General features: G+C 38.4%; 1 protein-coding gene and 1 long non-coding RNA gene across 2 annotated transcripts in view; one reads left to right on the forward strand and one right to left on the reverse strand.

Annotated features, from left to right (window-relative positions):
- LOC133540006 (juxtaposed with another zinc finger protein 1) overlaps positions 1–17,220 on the reverse strand; it is a 42,216-nt gene that overhangs the window by 17,343 nt on the left and 7,653 nt on the right. Inside the window, exon 2 of the mRNA XM_061882459.1 lies at positions 7,770–7,842. Coding sequence (XP_061738443.1) covers positions 7,770–7,842 — 73 coding nt within the window. The remainder of the gene's footprint in view (positions 1–7,769; positions 7,843–17,220) is intronic.
- Positions 7,480–8,229, forward strand: LOC133540007 (uncharacterized). Its single transcript, XR_009803522.1, has 2 exons — positions 7,480–7,941; positions 8,037–8,229. It is a non-coding gene; the product is annotated as an uncharacterized LOC133540007 (long non-coding RNA).

The raw sequence follows: 17,220 nt of genomic DNA on the forward strand, positions 1-17,220 counted from the left end.
TTCCACTTCTAACTGCTCCAAATGCAAAAAATCATAGCGTACAAACAATGTTTATTCTATTAGCTAACTTCCTTTATCTGAATATTTGTGATTTATAGCAGGAAATAACAAATATCTTGAAGTCATGTTGTTTGTTTCAAAATGATTCAACTATTCAAAGTCAAAATATTATCAGTCAAAATAATGAACAAAATGTCAGCTACTGTCTTGCTGTAAAACACCAATAAAAATGAAATGTAGCAATTAGACGGTCTATACCAGTGGTTCTCAAATGGGGGTACACGTACCCCTGGGGGTACTTGAAGGTATGCTAAGGGGTACGTGAGATTTTAAAAAAATATTCTAAAAATATCAACAATTCAAAAATCCTTTAAAAATATATTTATTGAATAATATTTCAATAAAATATGAATGTAAGTTCATAAACTTTGAAAAAAAAAATACAACAATGCAATATTCAGTGTTGACAGCTAGATTTTTTGTGGACATGTTCCATAAATATTGATGTTGAAGATTTGTTTTTTTGTGAAGAAATGTTTAGAATTAAGTTCATGAATCCAGATGGATCTCTATTACAATCCCCAAAGAAGGCACTTTTGTAAATGATTCCTCTATGTGTAGCAATCTTTATTTATAATTTAATCACTTGTTTATCTTTCAACAAGTTTTTAGTTGGTTTTTTTCCAAATAGTTCAAGAAAGACCACTACAAATAAGCAATATTTTTGCACTGTTATACAATTTAATAAATCAGAAACTGATTACATAGTGCTGTATTTTACTTCTTTATCTCTTTTTTTCAACCAAAAATGATTTGCTCTGATTAGGGGGTACTTGAATGAAAAAAAATGTTCACAGGGGGTAGGTACATCACTGAAAAAAGGTTGAGAACCACTGGTCTATACTGTAGCAAAAGTCATCACATGTGTGTTCTTAAATGTGTATTGCACGTTGTCTATTTTTGATTAGGGCTTACATGGTAAACAACTCAAATGAATGTTTTATCTGGATGCATACATTTGTCGTCATGTGGCCAAGTAGACGTATTGTGGGTTTCCTGGACGATGTCTATATCGCTAAAAGAAAAATCTAAGTCCCTCTACCAGTTATTTTTAATATATAAATCTCCCGCTTGAATATTCCGTCTTCTCTTCTCCGACTCTCTTGGCGTCATTTGGGATGTGTGTGTCTGTTGTGAGATTCCCTTCCTGGTGCAATGTTTTGCCCTAATCTTATAACCAATCGTGACTCATTATCGTAAACCAACCAACCAATCATGGATGTTTTATACGTAAACAAACCAATCATCATTGATGTTTCCCATATATTTTGTTCCCTGCCCCAGGGAGTTGCTTAGCTACATAGCTTCGATTTTTATATTAATAATTTTTAATGGAAACCCATAGTTTTTACCACTGTATTATCAAAAACCGTACTCATTACAGGAAAACCGTATTTGTTGGCAGGTATGGCAAAGAGACTACTCAAGATTTTAACACACATTGGAGGTCGGAAAAAACAAAGAAAAACTGGAAATATTTTTAAAATATTTTTACAGAGATAAAAAAAGACATATTTCTGACTACAGATGGAAAAATCACATGACTGCGAATGTAAACGTTAAACATTTTAAAAAATAAATATACTTCAAGCATAATTTTCCGCTTGAATAAAAATCACTACTAAAAGCAATAAAATAGAGTGTCTCTGTTAAGGAGGAGGTGGAGGACCATCAAATATACACAACCAAAACAATAAATAAAATGGCTAAATATTAGTGTGACCAAAATGATAACGGTTATCATTATTATTGCAGTTTTGTCAAATGTGCTCAAAAAGTACATATGCTAAAATCTTTTAACAAAGTCGTATTATTTTTTTGATAATTAAAAATAAATAGCCACACAATATACTTTCTCGGCAGAAGAAACAATAAACATTGAAAGCAATATTATTTTTATTGGTGTGTTTAAATATGTTTATTTTCTTCCATTTTAATTTGTCAATGTCAAATATTTTAAAAAAAAGTAATTTGTCTGTTTAAACAAACCCTTCATTTTAAATGTGAATACTGTATCTTAGTTGTTTACAGTAACATATTCATACAAATTTCCATTGAGGTTAAAGTTAAAGTACCACTGATAGTCACACACACTAGTTGAGGTGAAACGACTCTCTGCATTTGACCCATGCCCTTATTCCACCCCCTGGGAGGTGAGGGGAGCAGTGAGCAGTAGCGGTGGCCGTGCTCAGGATTTTATTTTGGTGATCTAATCCCCAATTCCATCCCTTTATGCTGAGTGGGAGGTAATGGGTCCCATTTTTATACTCTTTGGTATGACTCGGCCGGGGTTTGAACTCACGACCTACCGATTATGAGGCGGACACTCTAACCACAGAGCCACTGAGCAGGTAAGACATTTATTCATGGGGAAAGACGCATTCAGGCCAGCGAGCAAGCTAACGTTAGTCCATGACAACGCATTTTGCATGTGTGGTTTAGGAGCTATGTTTAAAAAATTGTTATATTGAGTGTGACAGTACATTGTCATAGTGAGTAAAACCACATTTTTGTATTTGCAAACCTTACAAAAATAACTGATTCTAGTCAAACTCACATAGATTAAATGTTATTTTCAGACATAATGCATGTTTGTTTTTTATTGCTTTTTTCGCATTAGCTCAGGATTCTAAGAACATTACTGTCATATTGACTATAAACTACTTTTTGTGTTTGCAAGCCTTAAAAAAAGTATATGTTTCGAGTAAAACTCACAAGGATGCATTATTTCAGGCATTATTAGCTATTTTTAATGTGTGGTTTTGGAGTTATGTTTATATAACTGTCACATTGAGTGTGACTGTTTACTGTGATAGTAAGTAAAACCTAATTTTTGTATTTGCAAACCTTACAAAAACAACGGATTTTAGTAAAACTCACATAGATACAATATTACAGGCATTTTTAGACGCATGTTTGTTTTGGAATTATGTTTATATAACTTTCAAACAGTATATAGTATGACAGTTATACTGTCATATTGAGTAAAAAAAACTAACTTGTGTCTTTGCGAACCTTACAAAAGAAATATGCGATTATCAGCGCTGGAAATAACCTCGACTTCATCTTAAAATATCGTTTGGTTATTTGATTTATCGAAAATCAGCCCAGGCCTACCTATCATGTACCGTATTTTTCGGATTATAAATCGCTCCGGAGTATACGTCTCACCGGCCGAAAATGCATAATAAAGAAGGGAAAAAAACATATATAAGTCGCACTGGAGTCGCATTTATGGGGGAAATTTATTTGATAAAATCCAACACCAACAATAGACATTTGATAGGCAATTTAAAATAAATAAAGAATAGTGAACAACAGGCTGAATAAGTGTACGTTATACGACGCATAAATAACCAACTGAGAAGGTGCCTGGTATGTTAACGTAACATATTATGGTAAGAGTCATTCAAATAACTATAACATATAGAACATGCTATACGTTTACCAAAAAATCTGTCACTCCTAATTGATAAATCCGATGAAATCTTCTTACTCGATGTCGCTTCTAAACAACTCTGCCAACTCCAAAGGTATGCGCCGATGAAATGATCCATTCTAATAGCTACGGCAGTAGCATATAGCATATAGTAGTTAGCATTCCATGACCCACAATGCACTTCTGCCAAGACTTTCCCCTGCCGAATTCTTGTTGGTTGACGTGTATGTGATGATTGCTGAAATTTTCTACGTCTCTTCCGCGAATGAGATGAATAATATTATTGGATATTGTGTAATCTCTCCTCTCCTCTCTGAGCTGCCACCTTATCGTGGTAGAGGAGTTTGCGTGTCCCAATGATCCTAGGAGCTACGTTGTCCGGGGGCTTTAAGCTCCCTGGTAGGGTCTCCCAAGGCAAACAGGTCCCAGGTGAGGGATCAGACCAAGAGCAGCTTGAAGACCTTTTATGAAGAAGAAATATCAAGGACCCAGATTTCCCTCGTCCGGACGCGGGTCACCGGGGCCCCCCTCTGGAGCCAGGCCCGGAGGTGGGGCACGATGGCGAGCGCCTGGTGGCCGGGCCTGTTCCCATGGGGCCCGGCTGGGCACAGCCTGAAGAGGCAACATGGGTCTCCCCTCCAGTTGGCTCACCACCCATAGCAGGGGCCATAGAGGTGGCCGCGGCGATGACCAAAAAGAACGCGGAGTTGGAATATAATTACAACACTTTATGTACATATTTATATACAGATTTGCACAATTAGTTATTCACTGAAATATATTTATTAATTGTGGTTCTTACAAAAAATATATAATCTTATAAAATATAAAAGCTAAAATGTCTCTTAAAGCCCACTCCAAAAATCTTGAACTTTAGACTGCCATCCGTTTTACTCCAAACACTTAACCATGTGTTTCCTACTGCCTGCAGACTTTGCACCCTTTGTTTTTTCTACTTGCCCCAATATTTTTACTTGTCCTGCCTAGGTTTTTTTCTGGCTATGTAGTGCTCATGGCTTATATCTTACTAAAATCCTTCCCGTTGACTATTTACAACACTACATCGTATTTATTATTATTATTATTATTATTATTATTATCTATAATTACATTTAAATGGCATAGCATACATGTAAAATTAAATGCTATTTCACATTATTTGACCAGTAGCAGTTACACTCATTTGAACAGGTCAGCCACCTGTCTAAAGCCCGATCACAGTTGAACTCTTGAAATGAAGGGCCTTTAATGGCTAAAACATTATCCTGGACAACATTTTAACAGCTGGCTGGCTCAGATTTTATTCTTTTCATTGCATTCACATGCTGCAGAGGACAGTGCACAATTTAGCTTTCAGTATTAATGCAGTATCTGAAACACCGTCTCCACGTGTGTTTATTGACAACAGGGTTATAACCTGGACACATTAGCTCGTTGGTATGGTAACAGGTGACTGTTACTGTGTGCGTCTGCCCCGGTCCCGAAAATAAAATCAAAAAAATCCGAGTCGGTGCTGCACACTGCACAGGTTAGGACCACTATTGAACTTGTTTGGCAAGACGTCTTACCCTCGCATTTAGATCCAGTCGGTCCGTTATTCCTTTACTTTGTCGTCGTCGTCGTCTTCTTCTTCTTCTTCTTCTTCTGACCCACCAGGTGAATTAAGTGCAATTGGCGGAGTTACAATGCATAGTAGGCTACCGCCACCTACTGCACCGGAGTTGTAACTACAAGCTCCATTCACAGACAGAGTCCCAATGCTTCTATGAGCGGTCGAGCGGGTCAAAAGCCATCCATCCATTTTCTATCGCTTATTCCCTTTTTGGGGTCGCGGGGTGCGATGGTGCCTTTGTCAGCTACAATCGGGCGGAAGGCGGGGTACACCCTGGACAAGTCGCCACCTCATTGCAGGGCCAACACAGATACACAGACAACATTCACACTCACATTCACACACTTGGGCCAATTTAGTGTTGCCAATCAACCTATCCCCAGGTGCATGTCTTTGGAAGTGGGAGGAAGCCGGAGTACCAGGAGGGAACCCACGCAGTCACAGGGAGGACATGCAAACTCCACACAGAAAGATCCCGGGACTAGTCAGGACCTTCTTATTGTGAGGCAGACGCACTAACCCCTCTTCACCGTGCTGCCCCTTGATTACATTTTATAGAGTCAAAAGCCGGGAAAAATAAATAAATAAATAAAAAAAATTCTCCGAGTCAAAAGTCGAAAAATCTTTTTGTGGCGGCGGTAATTCTTTCGTGGCGGGCCGCCACATATAAATGAATGTGTAGGAAACCCTGGAGTGCTCAGAGAGTTTGGGGTATCGGACTATCTTATTGTGGCGGTCCGCTACCTGTACGATCAGTGTCAGAGATTGGTCCGCATTGCCGGCAGTAAGTCAGGCACGTTTCCATTGAGAGTTGGACTCCGCCAAGGCTGTCCTTTGTCACCGATTCTGTTCATAACTTTTATGGACAGAATTTCTAGGCGCAGTCAAGGCGTTGGGGGGTTCCGGTTTGGTGGCCGCGGGATTAGGTCTCTGCTTTTTGCAGATGATGTGGTCCTGATGGATTCATCTGGCCGGGATCTTCAGCTCTCACTCGCAGCCGAGTGTGAAGCGACCGGAGTGAGAATCAGCACCTCCAAGTCCGAGTCCAAGGTTATCCCCCGGAAAAGGGTGGAGTGCCATCTCCGGGTTGGGGAGGAGACCCTGCCCCAAGTGGAGGAGTTCAAGTACCTAGGAGTCTTCTTCACGAGTGGGGGAAGAGTGGATCGTGAGATCGACAGGCGGATCGGTGCGGCGTCTTCAGGAATGCGGACCTTGTACCGATCCACTGTGGTGAAGAAGGAGCTGAGCCGGAAGGCAAAGCTCTCAATTTACCGGTCGATCTACGTACATTCCCATCCTCACCTATGGTCATGACCGAAAGGATAAGATTACGGGTACAAGTGGCCGAAATGAGTTTCCTCCGCCGTGTGCCGGGGCTCTCCCTTAGAGATAGGGTGAGAAGCTCTGACATCCGGGAGGAACTCAAAGTAAAGCTGCTGCTCCTCCACATCGAGAGGAGCCAGATGAGGTGTTTCGGGCATCTGGTCAGGATGCCACCCGAACGCCTCCCAATGGAGGTGTTTAGGGCACTTCCAACCGGTAGGAGGCCACGGGGAATACCCAGGACACGTTGGGAAGAGTATGTCTCCCGGCTGGCCTGGGAACGCCTCGGGATTCCCCGGGAAGAGCTAGACGAAGTGGCTGGGGAGAGGGAAGTCTAGGCCTCCCTGCTTAGGCTGCTGCCCCCGCAACCCGAACTTGGATAAGCGGAAGAAAATGGATGGATGGATGGATGGATGGATGGATGGATGGATGGATGGATTGTGTAATCTGCAGTACATGATTTCTTTTTCGGTGCCATTTTTGTTCAGCCCTTCTCAGCTTTAATAAGTTACCGCCAACGATGCAATGATCCATTTTAATAGCTGCGGCAGTAGCATATAGGATATTGCAGTTAGCATTCCATGACCCACAATGCACTTCTGCCATGACCCTACCCCGCCAAATTCTTATTGGTTGACGTGTATGTTACGATTGCTGACATTTTGTTCGTCTCTTTCGCGAATGAGATAAATAATATGATTTGATTTTTTACGGTAATGTGTTAATAATTTCACACATAAGACGCTCCGGAGTATATGTCGCACCCCCGGCCAAACTATGAAAAAAACTGTGACTTATAGTCCGAAAAATACGGTACATTTTCACAAAAATTGGTCGATACCGATTTATGGTCATGTCCCTACTGACAGATACTTCAGGCATCCACATTGTGCAGCTATTGGATCCTGCAATTAGCGTATTAAGTTTTGACAAGCTCTAATTGAGCGGAATAAACTGGCCTTTAAAAAGCCATCCTGCCTTCCAAACAGTTACAGTGACTACCGATGACATTTACGAGCTCACCGCTTCAACAATTACCCGCACCTTTCAAACTCTCTCTTTCTATCCGCTGACATAATTCCTCATGTAGCGGCCATGGAGCGATTTAGGAAGGGCGGGACTTATCGGCTGGCACCGCTCGCTCGCAAATAAGCGCGCAAGCGAGCCGTCATTCTGAGTAGTCAGGCGTCTTGTGTCTTGTGTGGTTTCATCTTGGCGGGTGAGTCACCACTTTTTGTCCGTGGGAAGACGTCAGTCATTCGCGCTGCCTCGGGCTAAATGAACGCACGCCATTTTCTGCTCGCTGCCACCTACAGACCAGGTGGCGGCGCTCACCTGTTGATGTAGCTGAGGGCCAAGTAGGTGGGCTGCTGTTGCTCTTGCTTCTCCAGGACACGAGGATCCGTATCTGAAAGGAGGACACGCTGCGTGTTAATCAAACTCTACATTCCCACGCCGCGCCATCACTTTACAGGCGGCAGACGTGGAGTCTGAGGACGGCAAACAAGTTTGTTTTGTTTTTTTTTTGCCCGGGAGTAAAGTTGCTGTGATGAATGTATACAGTGTATTTCTAAAACACACACATTTTTCTCCCACTTCCAGAGCCGGAGGGGAGCACCATTAACTTCAAAAAAAGTAACCACGCCTTCTTCCAGCCGCCTGGGAAACAAAGCTACAGGGGGACAAATGTGTCGTGCTAGCGCCATCAAGTGTTCAGCAAAATATAGCGTGCTAACCATAATGTAATGAAGATGTTGGATCATATCTGTACGACTATATTACATCCTGTCCTCAGAGTTGTGTGTGTGTTTCACACCTCATTGTCCCAATAACAAATACAGATGTCCCACAGAGCACGCAGAAGAAAACCAAGGAGGAGGAACAAAACCAGCCCGGAAACTTAGCACACGTGCAAACTCACGCTAAAACACACACCATGTTGCTGTTACAGATCAAAGTTCTCAGCAAGTACAACAGCAAAGCCACACGTGGTCCACTCAGGTGGTCTTTGGCAGTCTTTTATAGGAGAGCCTTAAAGACACTACCTGTTGCTTGAACCAGGACTACACACACATACACAAACACACACACACACCACAATCCTATTCCTTCCATATGTCCACATTGAAGTTATTAGGATGAGTAGAATTGGAAATTAATTGGGAGCCAATATGAGTGCATTACTGACTACAACCAGCAGAGGCGCTGTTGTCTGGCATTTGTTGTCAAAACAACTGTTAGCTTGCTATTACAGCGATTAAAGATAATAAAACTATCAAATATTATTCTTGAAATTAATAACTTTTTCACAGTGAAATGATTTTAAAAAATGATGGATGAAAAACATAACCCAAAAAAAGGTGAAATTAAGTAAAACAACAAAATAAAAGTTAGGATAAAAAAGTTATATTTGTTAAAATATACACTAAATATATGTTATCAATCCATTAAATGTGGAATTCAAGCAATAATAAATAAGAAAAAACAGATACATGCATTAATTCATAAATTAATGTGAAAACAAAAATCTTAGCTGCCATCTAAAATTAATAATATAATTACATATTAAGGAATAAGTATTAAAGTATTAATTAAATCCAGAGTATACTAATTCATTTTGATTTCTAATTAAATCAATTATTTCAAAAACGTAAAAACAGGCATGTTGCCCCAAAAGCATACTAAGAGACTTCCATGCAGCTAAAATACAAGATTTATTCTTTAATTAAGTTATTATGAATTTAATTGCATTGTGCATTGGGACGACACTGGGGCGATTAGGATTATTGCTGTTTTGCTTTTGAGATCAATTTCCAGATCAATAATTATTTGTTGTGAGTGATTGCAAGTGAAAGCACATATTTGAAAAGGCCTGTGAGGTGAACCAGGTGCGCAGATTTCGCAGTTAATGCTGCCCTTTATGACTTCCACTCACCTCACAGCACAGGAAACTGTGTATGTGTGTGTGTGTGTGTGTGTGTGTGTGTGTGTGTGTGTGTGTGAGGTCTGATACTGTCTGATTCTCAAAGCATTCAACCAATTAGGAGCTAGCAGCGCTTTTTTTTAACACAAACATCCATCTTTTGGTAAGTGGAACACTGCTGCCCCCTGCTGAAGCGCCAGTCTGTGTGTGAATGTGTGTGTGTGTGTGTGTGTGTGTGTGTGTGTGTGTGTGTGTGTGTGTGTGTGTGTGTGTGTGTGTGTGTGTGTGTGTGTGTGTGCACATGTGCAGGCCAAGAATGCATGGTTTGTTTCGCAGGCTGCTAATTAAGCCACACAGTGTTCTTTAACGTGTTTTTCAAGCAGCAGGCAACAGGATGCAGGCTAAAAAGCGGGAATGTGGGCGGCGTTTTCATTAAAAAAAAAAAAAAAAAAGAGGCAAACTTCCCTGTAATTACGCCTGGGCCAATGCGACTTCCGCCACGCGATGATGATGTGTGACCTTGCGTGCGCGGCGTGTAAAGAGAGCTTCCACAGTTTCCGCCTTGAGGGATGCCAGTCCACTAATTGGTCAGCTACACCCAGACAGCTCGTTTGGGAAACATGGCGCCCAAACACGCGTCCTATGCCCGGATCCACGCAGGACGCAAAAGAAAAAAAAAATCATAATTTTACTTCACTTAAAATGGTTTCAGTAAAAAACTGCAAAAACTTTAATCCCTTTATATTTTCACTATATTCCCGTATCATTTGACATTTCCACTGTATATTTCTGGAAAAACAACTTCTCGTGATTCTCGCTAATTGTGTCAATTTTTTTTGTCTAAAGATACAACTTTTTTGTAAAAAAAAAAATTCTATAAAACGATGACTTTATTCTTGTAAAAATCACAACTTTTATTTATAAATTTTAAAATCAGTACTGTAAAATGATACATTTTACCGCACTTTTCAATGCCTTTAAAGTAGCAGTAGAGTGTAAAAACAAGTTGACTTTAAATGTTTGTGTTACATTGTATACATTAAACCAGTGTTTTTCAAACACTGTGCCGCGTGTGCCGTGAGATACAGTCTGGTGTGCCGTGGGATATTATCTAAATTCACCTACTTGGGTTAAAAATGTTTTTTCCAAACCAGTAATTAAAGTCTGCAAACTATATGTTGTTGTTGAGTGTCGCTGCTGTCTACATCTCGGCAGAGTAACCATGTAATACTCTTCCATATCAGTAGGTGGCAGTTGGTAGCTAATTGCTTTGAAGATGTGGGAACACGTCGTGTGAGACGACGATGGTTTGTCGCCATCATAATATGCAGAAGACAGCGGGAGGCAGTGTCCAGGTAAAAAGGTGTCTAATGCTTAAACCAAAAATAAACAAAAGGTGAGTGCCCCTAAAAAGGCATTGAAGCTTAGGGAAGGCTATGCAGAACAAAATCAAAACTGAACTGGATACAAAGTAAACCAAAAAAGAATGCTGGACAACCGCAAAGACTTACAGCGTGAGGAGCAGAGACGGCGTCCACAAAGTACATCCTTACATGACAAGGCAATCAACAATGTCCCCACAATAAAGGATAAAAACAACTGAAATATTCTTGATTGCTAAAACAAAGTGGATTAGGGGAATATCGCTCAAAGGAAGACATGAAACTGCAACAGGAAAATACCGACAAAACAGGAAAAGCCACCAGAATAGACGCACAAGACAAGAACTAAGACACTACGCAACGGAAAACAGCAAAAAACTCAAAATAAGTCATGGCTTGATGTGATAGGTGGTGACAGTACACCTACTTTCAGACAAGAGCTATAGTGATGCATGCTTAGTTATGGTTTAAAGTCATATCCAACAATTGTGACGACTTTGTATTGTCTACTGAGTCCATTTTTTAATGATTTCTGCTGGTGGTGTGCCTCCGGATTTTTTCAATGAAAAATGCGCCTTGGCTCAAAAAAGGTTGAAAAACACTGCATCAAAACACATTCATTTGGATTTACAATCCGCAAAGCATGAGAAAGTACCGTCTAAACATCGCAAAATGCAACAAATTCAATCAGCCATTTTGAATATTCCGCTCCGAATACTTTCGGCTATTTCCGGAGATTAACGTCACTGTAGTAACGTTTCTGCACCCTGACCATGTTATCAGACCAGCCATACTAGAAATACGCAAACAATAGAAAGAGATGGGCTGTCTATCAGTCCGTATAACACATATGTTTTTGTTTTTTTTATGCATTCTGAGTGGTAAAAAATAAATAAATTAAAAGTCCGCTAACAAAGGAGTCAACGAGGGCTCTCTATTTTGCCCACAAAAGTTTCTAAATAATTCAAAACCCACAAAAAATACTCTATTTACATTTAGTGACCTGAATATTGACCAAATACTAGTATTGTTTTTTTCAGCATTAACGCAGACAAAATATTTTCAGTATTGATAGCTTTGGCTCCTTCCACCTCCAAAGACATGCACCTGGGGCTTATTGGCAACACTAAACTGGCCCTAGTGTGTGAATGTGAGTGTGAATGTTGTCTATCTGTGTTGCCCCTGGGATAAGCTATTGACTTGTCCAGGGTGTACACCGCCTTCCGCACGTGTGCAGCTGAGATAGGCTCCAGCACCACCGTGACCCCGTAAGGGACAAGCGGTAGAAAATGGACGGATGGATGACTGGATGGATAGCCGAGAGCTAACTATAGCTTATGCTGTACTGGACTCAAGGAAATAATTTCATGTATATATAAAATAAAACTAAAGATGGCAGTAATGTAACATTCTGTATATTAATGCAAACTGCAGTAAAATGGTAAAGAAGAAGTTGTTTAGGCAACACTGCAGCATTGATGTTTTGTTTGCTGCCGTTCTGCTCCCGCATCATGGCATCTCGGCTGGTCAAAGATATTCTAGACTATAAATCATGCCTCTCATCTGGATGATAGGAGGATTTAGCCTTGAATCTAGAAGTTGTTCATCTGTGACATTAAATTTATACCCGGAGATAGAGACAAACACACTACAACATAAGACAGTAACTTGTTTTAACCCTTCATCGTGTGGATTAAAATGATTTGTTAATCTAAACCGGAAGATATGGACATCCTATCAGTTGTCATCACAGTAAGAGCAGACATTGTACATAGAGCAATCGTTTTGTTATGTTTGTAGTTTGTATTTCTTGCTTAACACGTAGAAGTGCTGCTACATGATGCTTAATGTTTCATTAAAGTTGGATCTGTTTAGCAGAGCTTCTAAAACTTATAGCTCATCCTCCTTGATCAACAATATAAGGTTCTGGATCATTATTCTTCCCAAAGTAATTGCTATTTTCTCCTACAAATATGCATGATTAGCATTGTTGTGTCTGACTAGCTCATTAACTCTAAAAAATGGCTCGGGACTCTCCGTGAGATTGATACTATTTTGACCATATCTATTTATTTACAAACTTTGGAAGTATTTTGATGTCATACATCAGATATGAATATGATAATAGCTTCAATATAGAGGCAACTTGTTTTTCCACTCTACTGCTACTTTAATCATGTCGTATGACTTTATAACCATGTGGCACTTCGAGTTTTTGTAATATAAACTCTCACAAAAAGTGGGAGGTGTTGTCTAACATTACAACTTTATTATAATAAATTTGCAATTTTTTCTGTACAAAATTATGACTTTATTCTTGTAAAATCACAACTTTTATCTTTCAAAAATCAATATTTTTTTACACAGAATGATGCATGTTTCCAATGCCCTTAATCATGTCTTATAGGTAACACTTTATAATCACGTGGCCCTTTCACTGTCGTCCTCTTGTAATAATACAACTTTTGGTAATTCTCATCAAAAAGTGGGACTTATTGTTTAACATTACAACTTTAACGTGAATTAGCAAATTTTTTTCGTACAAAAAAAACTTTATTCTTGTAAAGTCACCTTTATTTTTCAAGATCAATATTTAGTTGCATATAGAATTATACATTTTCAATAACTATAATTATATTGTCAAATTAATTTATAATCTTGTGACATTTTCACTTTATTCTTCTTGTAACAATACAACTTCTTGCTATTCCTGTAAAAAGTGGGATTTGATTTAACATGACAACTTTATCGTAATATTGCATTTTTTCCGTGCAAAATTACAACTTTTTTGTAATATCGCAACTTTTATCTTTGAAACTCAAAGTTTTTCACTTAAAATGATACATTTTCCCACATATTTCAATGACTTTAATCAATGTTGTATAATGACTTTATAATTTCGTGACATTCCCAAGGTATTCTTCTTGAATTAGTACAACTCATTGTAATGCTTGTAAAACGTGGAATTTGTTTAACATTGGAACTTTATTGTTGTCAAATTCAGATTTTTTATTCTTGTAAAAATTATTGTAAACACGATATAATGACTTTAGTCTTTTAAAATTCTCACATTTTCAGACTTTTGTTTTGCACAGTTAAAACTTTGATAATGTACATTTTGTGTACCATTTTGGCATATTTTATCTCATAATATCATGACATTATGTATGTAAAAGCATAACAATTATCTTTTAACTTTACGACTTTAGGCAATTTAAATGCCAACTTTTTTCTTGTACAATTACAAAAAATGTTTCTAATAAAATTACAAAAAATTCTCAGGGATTTTATTACTTAAATTTCACAGTATAATGGCTTTACTTATGCACAATTTATGTTTCCCTAATACTTTTACATTATTGTTATAATGGTCTGGCGGCTGCTGACTGGAGCGCCATCTGTTGGCAGGGACACCAAATTGAGCAATCTAAAAATAAATTAAAACAAAAAAATCTGTAAGTAAAAATGGATGTTTAATGAAACAAAATATGTACACTTACTTGGAAGGCATTAAAGAACTAACGACGAAACCTCTATATTTGAAAACCTTGCGATGACCTGAACCGACCTCATCAAGTAGTCGATTTATCTAATCAGTTGATAATCTTTTATAAACCAAAGTAACATTCACACTTTTTAAGTATTGTGAGTGACATTTGGCTTTTGATTGCACGACTATATATTTCCCATTTTCTTCCAATGACATGTGCATGACAGTACATTTGGAGGGGTTAGTTATTTTTACATTCTCTGTGTAACTATTGAAATAGCTTATATTTTAGCTTCCTTAACAGAGGTCAGTAGTAACCTGATAGAACAGTGTGGATTATATTTGCAATATCATACAAACATATAAAATGGTAACATGTTTGAATGTTAACTGGAGATCAAACGATAAGATTGTGATCGCCCAGTCAATGCCGTACAAAGAACAACAACAAAAAGTTTTGGTGGGATTTCCCCGAGTTCACCTGGAGTGTTGTCATTGCCCCTGTCCCTTTGTTGCGGCTTCCGGGCAGGTTAATGCATGTGCAGGTGACACACAAAGGTGACATCATTGCATTCCTGGAGACTGACCTACTGAGACAACCTAAGTTAGCCAACCAGCAGGTGTTATGTCACGGTTTTGTTTGATTTTGGGACGAGGTCGCCAACACATGTTAACCACTGCTCTCACGGTCCTGGGATGTTTGCTCAGACAGCATGTCTCCTCCATATGCAAGACTTGTGCAACGTGGCAGAGAAGTCGGACCACTAGAGGTCAGTGTTGGCCAACAAAAAAATGTTTTAGTAAGAGTACACACTATGACTGTACTGTAATGATAAATCACAGCACATTCACTGAGATTTAAACAATTTCTGATTTTAATTACTTGAACTGAATTACACAGGATGCTTTCAGCCAAACAGAAATACAAGTTTAAATGTTGTGACCTTTTTCTCACAGAATTGGGCCTTTTTTTTTTTTACTCGTGATTAGTTTATTACGTGACACTTTACACTCAAAGTTATTACATCTAATTGTACTAAACATGCATTTACTTAATTATCACTTGTCAACTAATATTTTTCTCACCTACTGCATTTACCCTATTTAGTTGTGACTTTCCCTCATAAATGACCATGTTATTATTCTAAAAGTATGTAATTCAAAACTTAATATTACTCTAATTTATTTTCCTGAAATCACAACAATATTCTTATAATATGGTTACTTTTTTTTCTTATATTACAAACACATCCTAAAATTCTGGCTATTTTGTGTGATAGTATGATTTACTACAATGTTAGAAATGTACTCTAAATTTTAGATTTTTTCAAATATTTTCTTAAAACGTATGACTTTATCTGATAACATTGTGACGATATTATGGTTAAATTATGACTTTGGTTTTTCACTATTTAGAAATTGTAAAATCATGACATCATTCTGCCCTTTCCTGTACAATGACCTTTTTATTTGGGTAAAACTACATTATATTCTCTGGAAAATCCCAACGTTTCCTGTCACATTTAACACCCAAAAAATATTTTTTTATTGAATTCACTTTGTTTTGATTTTAAATTAAAAAATATTTAACTCAATTTATTCTCGAAAAATGAAAAAAAAAATGTTGCTACATTTTTAACTGTAGTTTAGTCGCATTATTTTTGTAAGAGGACATCATTATTCTTAGATTGTAAAGCTATCAAATGGGGAGATGAATCCCATAAAATTATTACCTTTTCTCCCTCAGGTTACAAATGCATTCCTGGATAAAATGGAGCCTATCCCAGCTGATCATAGGACAAAATTTTAAAACTATAATCCGTAAAATAACAACCAAAATCTCTTAATTGTATGACTTATTTCTTGTAGAACTGCACCACAGTGCAAATAAACTTGCTATGCACACCAAATGATACCACACATTCCTCACAAATCCAATTACCCTATCTGTAGATTGATTATTGATCACTCACGCCTCAATCCCGTTCCATAGGTCTCACTCATCGCCGTGGCAACTGATCTGTGACTGCTTTTGATTTGACCGCAAGCTCGATAAGGCCGGCGGATGAGCAACCGCGCCATTAAAAAAAAAGCAGAGCGGCCGCTCATTAATATGAGCGATCGGACCTGGTAAAGAAGCCCTGTGCTCCTGGGGGTCAAAAGGTCAAACTGGATATTGGTGTCGGAGCAGGCGACATTCGGCTATTTTGAACGTGTTACATGTGCGAAGCCACAGGTGGTTTTACCAAGAGTGTGAAAAAAAAAAAAAAAAAAAAAACGTAGATTATTTTCCACTGACCGCTCTTTTTGTGGACAAGACAGCAGGTGTGCTGAAGCCACGCCAAAGCGCTGCCTCCGCGACCCTTTCAGAGGCTGCCAGTTGCCAAGGCGACTGGCTCCATGAGCCATCTATTCTGCCACCCCCCCACCTTTTCCAACAACCTCCTAAGGGTGAAAGCATGCCACACATAACGATTAGCACTAATCATCTTTGCCACGCATTATTCCGTGCCGCACTACAATTTGCTAGGGTGGATTATTTCAAATTGATGCACAAGACAAATCTGACCATGATGCATTGCAATGAAAATTAGCATAACAATCACAATAAATCCATCCTTGATGTTTTAGCATGTGTGCTATATCACTCAAATACTGCCTTAGTGGTAATTAAAGCAAACAAAAGCAAGTGATTTGCATATTTAGTGGTAGTCATCACTTGCAGGGGTGCAAGATAAATACAAGTATGGAGGTGCATTCATTACAAAAGCTTCTTCTTGACATTGAATTTATGGAACTCAATTGTTTGCAACTGCCAATTTCAGTTTATCGCAATTTTTGTTTTAAAATTTCGTCTGTTAATGTACAGTGTTTTAAAATTCACTGTATAAAAATTCAGCGCAGAAATATATGAATTGCTTCACACCTCAAGAGTAACTTCAGGTAAATTAAGACCAAAGCAATGATTTTTACCTTCTTAAAAATGACTTA

The sequence above is a fragment of the Nerophis ophidion genome, linkage group LG21 (genome assembly GCF_033978795.1).
Source record: "Nerophis ophidion isolate RoL-2023_Sa linkage group LG21, RoL_Noph_v1.0, whole genome shotgun sequence".
In the NCBI taxonomy this organism is placed as follows: Eukaryota; Metazoa; Chordata; class Actinopteri; order Syngnathiformes; family Syngnathidae; genus Nerophis; species Nerophis ophidion.